The 9,809-nt window shown below is 30.0% G+C and overlaps 1 protein-coding gene across 1 annotated transcript; it reads right to left on the bottom strand.

The window, feature by feature from the left end:
• Positions 1 to 3,665: 3,665 nt before the first annotated feature.
• Positions 3,666 to 5,871, bottom strand: LOC107165822 (enoyl-[acyl-carrier-protein] reductase, mitochondrial). The gene is made up of 4 exons (XM_015514224.2): positions 5,488 to 5,871; positions 5,186 to 5,419; positions 4,335 to 4,615; positions 3,666 to 4,249 (listed from the first exon to the last, which is right to left on the bottom strand). The coding sequence occupies exons 1-4, from the start codon at positions 5,671 to 5,673 to the stop codon at positions 3,847 to 3,849; spliced, it is 1,104 nt and encodes a 367-aa protein (XP_015369710.1). The 5' UTR covers positions 5,674 to 5,871; the 3' UTR covers positions 3,666 to 3,846.
• Positions 5,872 to 9,809: the final 3,938 nt, after the last annotated feature.

Below are 9,809 nucleotides of genomic sequence, written 5' to 3'. Positions count from 1 at the left end.
CCTACTCTACTTTTACTTTTTAGTGCCTTTACATAAAATGCAGTTAGTGGATTTCTATTAGATTTTTATTTCTAGAACATAGTAAAATAATCATAACTTTTACTTTGCGTTTAGGTTGTATGGTGCAGACGCGCAGTAATATATTTTACAATAGCAAATATACCGATACACATCAAACAGTGACAGTCAATAAGGTAGACACATTATCAAACGCGTGATGAAGTTGCAGTGTTGGTTTTCAAAGTTGATCGGAAAAAAATTATCACCAACACGGTGGACGCATTGTCTTAAAGGTACATAATACGTATCTACTATATATAAATATTAGAACCGTGGCCAAGCAGTGCGCTATCGAGGTGCACTTCGTATATAATTAAATAGGTTTAATTTATGCTTATACATAATAATTATACGTGTATCTACCTATCCAGTATACGGTGGGAACATCCTCTAGGTGCGAATTTATATTCAAGGTGGCCTCCTTCCGTTTTTCGCACCACAAGTCCACAAGCCGACAGCCCGATTATTGTATAATAAAAACACTCATATAATAAAAGTGATCAATAATATTATCATTTATCGATATCGTATTATACACGCGCAACCATAATATTATAACATGATACATATTGTATTGTTTGTAGGTACTTAATAGTCTTAATGGGACAGGGGCGTCCTCAAGGGGGGGGCGAATGGGGCAGTCGCCCCCTCCATGACCTCTATTTTCTTTCTTAAAATTAATTAAAAGGTAAAAAACTAGTAATTGGTATATTTTCATATAAATATATAGGTGATGTATGAAGTTCACCCCCCCCCCCCCTATGAAAGGGTCTAGGGACGCCACTGTAATGGGAACTGAAAAATTAGAAAATTAATTGTTTTTTAGATAAATCGCTGGGTAGTGGCCCCTCACTATAATATTATTTTTATAATAAATAGACACGTGGTTACCGATCTGCTGACTGCTGTACTGTACTTAAGTGTCTAGAGGGGTGCTGTAATGGATGATGTTTCGAATTTGAATTCAATGATTTAAAATCATTGCAAATGAAAAACTGAGCGAGTGAGCGATGACAGTGTGTCAGCTTATAATATTGTAGGTACCTACCTTATACCTACAAAGAATATTTGATGATATTTTAAATTTGATAACATAGTAATTTATCTTCTATTAGAATATTAGAAATTGATACTAGATATAATAATTTTTTTCTAAATTCACTTTTGTCTTAACTCTTAATTTCATGTCTCAATTTCATTTGAAAATGTCGTTGTGAATATAAAATATAATAATAGATCTATCTCACAAAAATTCTAATTTCAGATGCCCATAACCATGACAAAAATATTACCTACTGATTTACTCTCATCATTTTTTTTTTATTTTTTACCAGCAATAGCTTTTGAGGATCCTTAAAATAAATTATTAACTTTTTTGGAAAAAGCAAAACATTTTCTATCAATAATTGTTTTTTTTTAAACTAATAAAATTCAAAATTTTTAAGTGTCTATAAATAGTTCTAGAGATATTTTGAAAATATTATGGACTATGGTGAATAGAAAAATATTGACATAAGTTATATAAACATTCAGTGACAATGTCTCGTAACAGTTGTAACTAAGGTTATTCGAAAAACTGGTTTAGTACATAAATTTCTGTTTTTCCAATTTTTCTCTCAACGCTATTACCTAGGTACTGTGATTTTTTCGTGAAATTCCAAAGTTTCAACAAATTGTATGCAATTTTAAATTTAATAAACATTAATAAACATTTTATAAAAAAATCGAATTTATTTATTTATTTGATACGATGATGTGTCATACACGATGATATGCCACGCGATATAATGTATTCGATAAACTGTTACACGATGAAATGTTGGCGAGGATGTTTAGAGCGATGAACTAGTGGCGATGAATTGACGCACAACGAATAGGCTCACGATGAAATAGCCACGATGAAAGGGCGGTGTACCATTTTACTGCCCTAGTGCCAGGTAAGGTGACGAAGAACACCAATAATAATAATAATAATAAAAATAAAAACACTTATTGTAAAAAAAGTTCATATGGAGATGCATCACTAATACTCCCTCCACATCAGCGATAACTTGAAATTGTTCAGTTGTTCAGAGGCTTGTTCATTATACAAAATTTCTTTGTGAGCTACTAAATGATTCAACTTCAAAATCCCATCATTTTTTTTTCTGAAAGTCCATTTTCTCATCTTTTTTTGTACCAACAACCTAGTGATCAAATTATTTTTTCTGGAGAAGGGGGATCTATGTGGCTAATTTTTAACATCCACTATTTATTTGACCATTAAAAATATGATTTTTAGGATTTTAATTATTGAAAAAATGGTCTAACCAGTAATCATTTAACTCTAAATCATATCATTTATTACTAGGTACCTACTGGTATTTATTTATTATAACCAAAGCAGGGTGTGTTAACCATTTTTTTAAACTAGCTTCAGTTATGTTATCTTGAGAAAATAGTCAGTTGAGTTTAAGTTATTTTTTTTTTATATTACCTACTACCTATAACCATCATATTTGGTAGGCGATAACTGAAAAATTGTTGAGTTTTAGTATAGGTACCTGAACCATAAGCACACTCTAGCATTTTTTAACTAAATGTAATATATCATAAAGGTCTCATTTTATTTTAATATTATAGAAATGTAAAATAAATATATAATCAATAAATTATAAGAATCATTTATTAAATAATTAATAGTGATGTTTTTTTTTGTTGAATTTATGGTCAGCTGTAGGCCTGTAGATCTTTTTAAGTTAATAGATAACTTTGTTATTTTATAAGCATTATTTATTTTTTGGTTAATTGGATGTTATTGAGAAAAGTAATGAATAACTTTATTTTTTACCTTTTACCACTCATATATGATTATCTTTATTAATTAAATACTAGGTAGATATTTCTTTATAGACTTCAATCTGGCCATTCTGAATAAACATTGTTACTACAAATACTAAGAATGGTGTAGAATTAACTTGACATATGTCAAAATAATTAATACTTAAATGGTAAACTTATAAATAATTTATTTAGTTTTGATTTTTTGAAATATCTACTTATAAGTTATAGAAGTTATAATCACATGTCTTTTTACACTTTGAGATGTGTCCCCAAGTATATAATATAATAACTATATTATGTTTAGTATTTATATACTTAGCTAATATAATATCAAAAAAAAAAAATTACCTAAACAGTGGTTATGAAATTTGTTTTAAACATTTAGAAAGACAAATTACCCTATATACTCAGGCCCTCACCACACAGAAATTGTAGGTATACAATACTGTATTAATATATTGACTATTTAATATAGATATACCAAGTATAAAAATGACTAGTTGTCTGTTTATGATCTAAGCACTTGAGTGTCTAATAAGATGTTGTTCAAAATAAATTTTTTGTAAACGGGCTACTTAGACTATGTGTTATGTAATACTGATAATCAACTGATAATAACTGAAGAAAACACTGTAACTGTAGTGCTTTATTATACCTATATAATATATATTTAGAATTTTATCTGAAATTATTTTAAGTATAAATAAAATTACTGCATATTTTAAAAGATTTAATAATACTATTGATTATTTTAGCATAACAAAAAGATACTTACAAGCGAATAATTGAATTAAAATAAATTTATTTAAAAATGAATTAACATTATATTATTACAACAAAAATTGACTCTGGAAAAATATATAAATATACTAGTATAATAAACAATTTATTTAAGATTATTTTATTGAAACTTAAGTATATAATATATTTATGTAATTTTATATGTATCAGTAGCAGCATTTATTACTGTAAATCTAAAAAGTATTTATGTCCAATGAAGCCTTTAGATGATATTGTATTTTTTAATGCTTCTTTGAATGAGTTTAATGGTAAGATTTTGTGTGCTGGTGCAATTAATCTGCCATCTTTCATATACAGCAAAAGTTCTTCATACATTTGGTTATATTGCTCAGTGTTAACATTTTCTTTACGCCATCTAGTCATCCAAAAACCTCTGAGTTGAATATCTTTAAATATAAATGAAGCAGTTGGAACAATAACTGGTTCTCTTGACATACCACCATAAGTCACCATCACACCACCATTGTTCAATGTACGTAAAACTTCTGTAGAACTTTTACCTCCTATATTGTTTATTCCTAAACGTGGTTTGGATAATATTCCACTTCTAAACAAATCTGTTGTCCTAAATAAGGAAAAATGATATGTTAATAGATTGAATAGATAACATAAGCATAAAAATACTAACTGAAATATAATTACTATTTTACCTTAATTCTTCCTCAGTAAGAACGTATGAAGCACCTAGTGACTTTAGATAATTTTTCAAATTTTTTAAGTCTGGTTCAGGTCGATTGCGTATAATGTTAACACTAGTATAATCAAAAATGTTTGCCAATTGAATAATATTTTGACCACAAGCACTGTTTGCTCCATTTTGTATGATAACATCATTTTTATTTAATGAAACAAAATCATGTAACATTCTATAAGCAGTACACGGATTAGAAGAAATACCACTTAATGCATATACATTAGTATCTTTACTTACCTAAAACATAAAAATATAATTTGTTATTAAATCAAGAATTATGATGGAATATATGTATCATAATGTATTTAGAATAATTGTGTTTCATACACACACATGATAAAATGCTAACTCTCATTTTTCGATTTAAAAATAAATGTATTCAAAAATAAATTTTTGGAATTTTTAAATATATCTTAAGTGGGTGTCATGTCATCCATGTGTTGTCTTAGTATTTTACGACTAAGCAAATTTTTGTTCAACAGTTTCAATAGTGTGCTGCTATTAATTTTAATACATCAACATTTTTAGCAAAATTATTTGCAAAAAAAAAAAAAAAATACAATGGGGCTTCTCAATAGAAAAACAGAAGTTTGTGTCAGCATATGACACTCTTTAGGTCGTACAAAAATCCCAAACATTTTAAAATAAGTATATTTAAAACTCTACAAATCAAAATAATTTGAGTCATATGAAAAATGAGGATGTTTTGTTAATCACCCTATATTTTACAATTTTGATGTTAATTTTTATAACATTACAAGCCAATCAAAATTGAACATATTTTAATAACAATTTTATACTACTGACTTTTCTTAGTAGTTTAGAATCGAACACACCAGTTGTACACCAAGTACCTATAGCACCGTCTGGAATAACTCGATCTCCGGGACAGAGATTTTTAACGCATGATCCGACTGCCAATACATCCCCAATTCCTTCAAACCCTCCAGTGGCAGGCAACGGTGGTTTCACAGGATATACACCTTGAATAGTATTAATATCGGCAGGATTGACTGGCGCAACAATCATTTTTACCAAGACCTTAGACGTGAACAAGTAAACATATTATTATTAAGCTGTTTGTGTAATAACTATCAATTGCAACATACCTGTTCATCATCAAGTTTGTCGGGCAGTGTATGCTCTACAAGATTTACGACTTTCATGGGATCGCCATATTCTTCGTACACGATTTTACGACAGTAAATGTCACGACGATGGTGTTTGATCACGAGAGATCGCAAAACTGTAGTTTGGCCGACCAAACTGCTCATCCGAAATACTGTGTTGAACATTGCAAACCTATAACTAAGTTGAAACAACGATGTGGATCGTCAACGCATGGAATCAAATAACTAATTGTCCAAGATTTTATTTTTCGACTTCTACTTGTAAAATGAAGCCTTAATATGCAAGTAAATAACGATTTCCAATTCACTCAAAAGCCGACAGTCGGCGTAAAAAATTACTATTCGTTTCTAATCTGATAATCATGAAAATGTGATAACCGATATCAGATTAGCACAAAGATCATCTTATCAACGACCCTAGAAACTGGCTTGTGAATTATTGTGATATAGGAAATTATCATAAAATTACTTTAACCATTGATTATAATTTATAAATACTATAATAATACTATTTATAATCAATGCTTTAACTTAATAGTTAATAGTTTAATGTTTAATACATTGAAAATATATCATTGTGTTTATACACAAAAATAATATATAAACATATAATAATAATATACGTATTGTCCGTTTGTCCGTATTGACAAAAAGATTCAAGTCCCAACATATTATTATTTTTTGTAAAATGGCTTGAATATCCAATTTCGTGTAAATGTAGCTAAAAAAAAAAAAATGATCACTGGTATTTTGTATGAAAATATGATCTCTACAAAATCAAAACTATACTGAGACTGACATTAAATAATTGCAATCGGACGAACATAAACATTACAGAAAGTGTATCTCCTAGTGGACAACAAAGAATACCTACAACCTACACGATGAGTTTTGTAGCCGTTTATTGTATTTCTAGACATACATTATAGTATTATACATATTATAATATACTGAATATTACTGATCGACAGGGCCGGTTTTAGGGAACTATGCACCCAGGACAAGGAAAATTAATGGGGTGCGACTCGTTTGCGCACATTTACCTTTTTTACGACACGTTTGCGCACACATATTTTAGGTTTAAATAATAAAGGTACAACTCGTTTGCGCATATTTCCCTTCTTTTGCTTAATTATAATTAACTAATAGACTGTATAAAATAATATAAAGATTATGCTGATCATCAACTAATTGTTTTTTAGCATCTTCTAAAGATCTCGGTATGTTTGGAAAGGATTTTTTTCGTTTTTCATACATGGATCTTCGAATTAATTTCATATCGCTATATTGAAGATGTTCAGATTTATCGTTGTTTTTCAATTCCCGGCGTATTAGTTTATTTGGTTTAATATGTAAATCCTCTTCGGCTCTACGTTTCAAATTGCTTCTTACTACTTCTCGATGAATTGTTCGGTCGTCGTACTCTTCATGGGTCAAAATTTTATATGATTCATTAATTAACCTAACTACAGCACTTACGGGACAATTTTTATTTGTACACCTAAAATGTTTATCACCAGATTTTAAAGTTCGGAATTCTCTAAATTTATAACTTTCTACGTTTAAACATTTTTTTCCTCGACGCGTTTCAAAAACATCACAAATTTCGATATCCATAGTCAATACAGTCAGTAGTTATAGTATACAGCTTTCTGGCGAACGACTGTTTAAAAGTATTATGCTTTCCTAATACATGACGATTATATATTGATTATTGATATGTAAGGTAATTTGTACTGATAATTCAATTATTAGGTAAGTCCAAATTTTTTTTTTTTTTTTTTTTAATAAGAAAATATACAACTATACAATTAAGCACAACAAGTAATAGTGATGATGAGGATTACATAACATGAAATGGCACGATGTAGGAGGGCTCCCAATGGATTTGAATTTGGGACAGCCTTTGTATGATGCTGGGTGATCCCCAGAGCAGAGGGCACATGTTGCTGGAGTATTTGAGTCCTTTTGGCATTCGGAGGAGAGGTGGATATCACCACATTTTACGCATCTGGGTGTGTGATGGCAATAAGTTCTGGTATGTCCATAATTTTGGCATCTTAGACATTGAACTGGGTTTTTTTTTTGGATGGAGTGCTTCGATTTTGATTTTGGTATAGCAAATTGAATCGACTTTGTAGATGTTATGATTTGATGGAGAAGGTTCCAGATCCACAAAAAATAATGGGAGGGGGTTTTTGGTTTTGTATTGAAGACAGTTTGTAATTGAACGAGTGATGAAACCGAGAGAATGGAGCTCTTCTTTGATGTAGTCTGTTGGTGTGGTATGATGGAGGTGGCGGATTACTACTCGGAAAGCTTTTTCTTCGCTCGTTTGGTAGGTGTGGAAGTTCATATTATTATTTTCGAGAAATTTGATTATTTATCTATATGCGTTAATTGAGTACGTCATTAATTTTAAACCGAATGATGATCTCTTAGTGTTAAACCCGTCGGGGTCAGTGAACGGTTTAATTTTCTTGCAGAAATCGAAGAAATCGATATCGCCTTTTATGTATATAGGTGGTATTTTGGGTTGATCGGTTGAGATTTCTTGGGATAGAATTTCGACTTCATTTGAATTTTCATATGAATCTTCGTTGGTGGCGAGGGCTGAGAACCGATTTTTGCTTGAAAAAGAGTTGGTTTTTTGTATTTTTGGATTGGGGGAAGTTGGAGTGGTAGGTGATCTAATCGGTACCGTTTGCCAATTATTTGAGTTGACATTGCTTTTAACAATTTTAATTGGGCGTATTGGTGAGTTTGTGTTATTTTTGGTATTTTTAATAAGACTGTAAGATAGTGAAAATTTCACTGGTGGATTCATTATAAAACTATTAGATTGGTAATTAAATTAAATTGGTGGGCAGATTGAGTAAATTAAAATATTCATATTACTTGGATAACAGCAGTGTAGATTAGCTTAATTACAAAGATAAGGCAGGTCGTTACGGCACTGTACGTCTACTCACGAGGAGTGCACACGTAAAACTGAAGTCCAAATTTAAAAATATAAAATATATGTTACTCACTGTTTATGTTGTGCGCAAACGAGTCATCCGTTACAGGTAAACGGCTGATTTCGTTGTGCGCAAACGAGTCATCGATATCTAGGTAAAAAATGTAGATTGTGCGCAAACGAGTTGCACCGAATTAATGTGTCCTCTTTTTTAGGTTAAGCATTTTTTACTTATGATGATATATCGCGTTGAGCGGTCACCCTGCTGAACGGTTTCTACATTTTTCACATTTCAATTAGAATAATTATTCGACTAACAAGGCTTATATTTTTGTTAAGAGGACGTCTTACCTGCATATGTTGTCTTTGTCTTACACGCTTACGACATATCAAATTGTACGCTCAGCAGAACACGTGTAGCTCCGTTAGTTTAAAAATTGGAGTGAATTTACCTCTTATAAAATCTAAAGGGTTTTCTAAAGGATTGTTATCTAGATAGGTTAATAGATTGTTATCTAAAGCCTATGAGGATAGGCTTTTTATTATATTTTTATTTTAAAGTGAGTTATGAGCATTTTAACATTGTAAATTGAAATAGTCATAACTCGCTTTAAAATTAAAATATAACATAAAGCTTATGAGGTTGTCTAAATATCACCTATAGATTTTATAAGAGGTAAATTCACTCTAATTTTCAAACTAACGGAGCTACACGTGTTTTTCAATGTGTACAATTTGCTATATCGTACGCGTGTAAGACAGAGAAAACATATGCGGGTGCGACGTCCTCTTAAACGATAATTTTAATTGTTTTTTGATTAGGTATTGTTTTATATAGGTACCTAGTAAATTATCTTAAATTATAAAACAACATAACTTGAACAGCAAAAGAATTATATTGTTATTAAGATAAACAAATAAAAAACGTAATTTTGATGAATTTTCATTGGTCATATTCTTTCATTATATATTTTAAAGAAGATTATTATTATTCAATGAGCCCTCGACAGCATAGGCCATTGGGTTTACATAAGTTTAGATTACATTACATGTTAAATCGAGTTACATATAGGAGAACTATAAGATTATTTTGAGTACGCACAACATTGAGATATAATACCCTAAAACAATTAAAATAATTATATACCTGTATATACTACCTTTACCGCCTTACCGGCTATAGGTACCTACATCATAAAATAGATAACATTATTTTATTTACCTATTTTGTGGCTAGTTATATTGCCTACCTACAATCATTTGCACTGAAGTTAATTATTTAAATTGCTCTTGTATAATATTATGATATTGTCTTAATATCCACTACGAAAACTTCAATTTA

The sequence above is a fragment of the Diuraphis noxia genome, unplaced genomic scaffold (genome assembly GCF_037042655.1).
Source record: "Diuraphis noxia isolate RWA-SAM2 unplaced genomic scaffold, SU_Dnox_SAM2 contig0003, whole genome shotgun sequence".
Lineage (NCBI taxonomy): Eukaryota > Metazoa > Arthropoda > Insecta > Hemiptera > Aphididae > Diuraphis > Diuraphis noxia.
The sequence above is the reverse complement of the archived record's forward strand: the minus strand, read 5'-3'. Positions and strand labels throughout refer to the sequence as shown.

What these genes read in the sequence shown, in the direction of transcription:
- LOC107165822 (XM_015514224.2), bottom strand. Translation starts at nt 5,673, where the DNA reads ATGTTCAACACAGTATTTCGGATGAGCAGTTTGGTCGGCCAAACTACA. An exon ending in ACAAACTTGATGATGAACAG is followed by an intron (nt 5,420 to 5,487) that starts GTATGTTGCAAT and finishes TTCACGTCTAAG; the next exon opens with GTCTTGGTAAAAATGATTGT. An exon ending in ATTCTAAACTACTAAGAAAA is followed by an intron (nt 4,616 to 5,185) that starts GTCAGTAGTATA and finishes TTTATGTTTTAG; the next exon opens with GTAAGTAAAGATACTAATGT.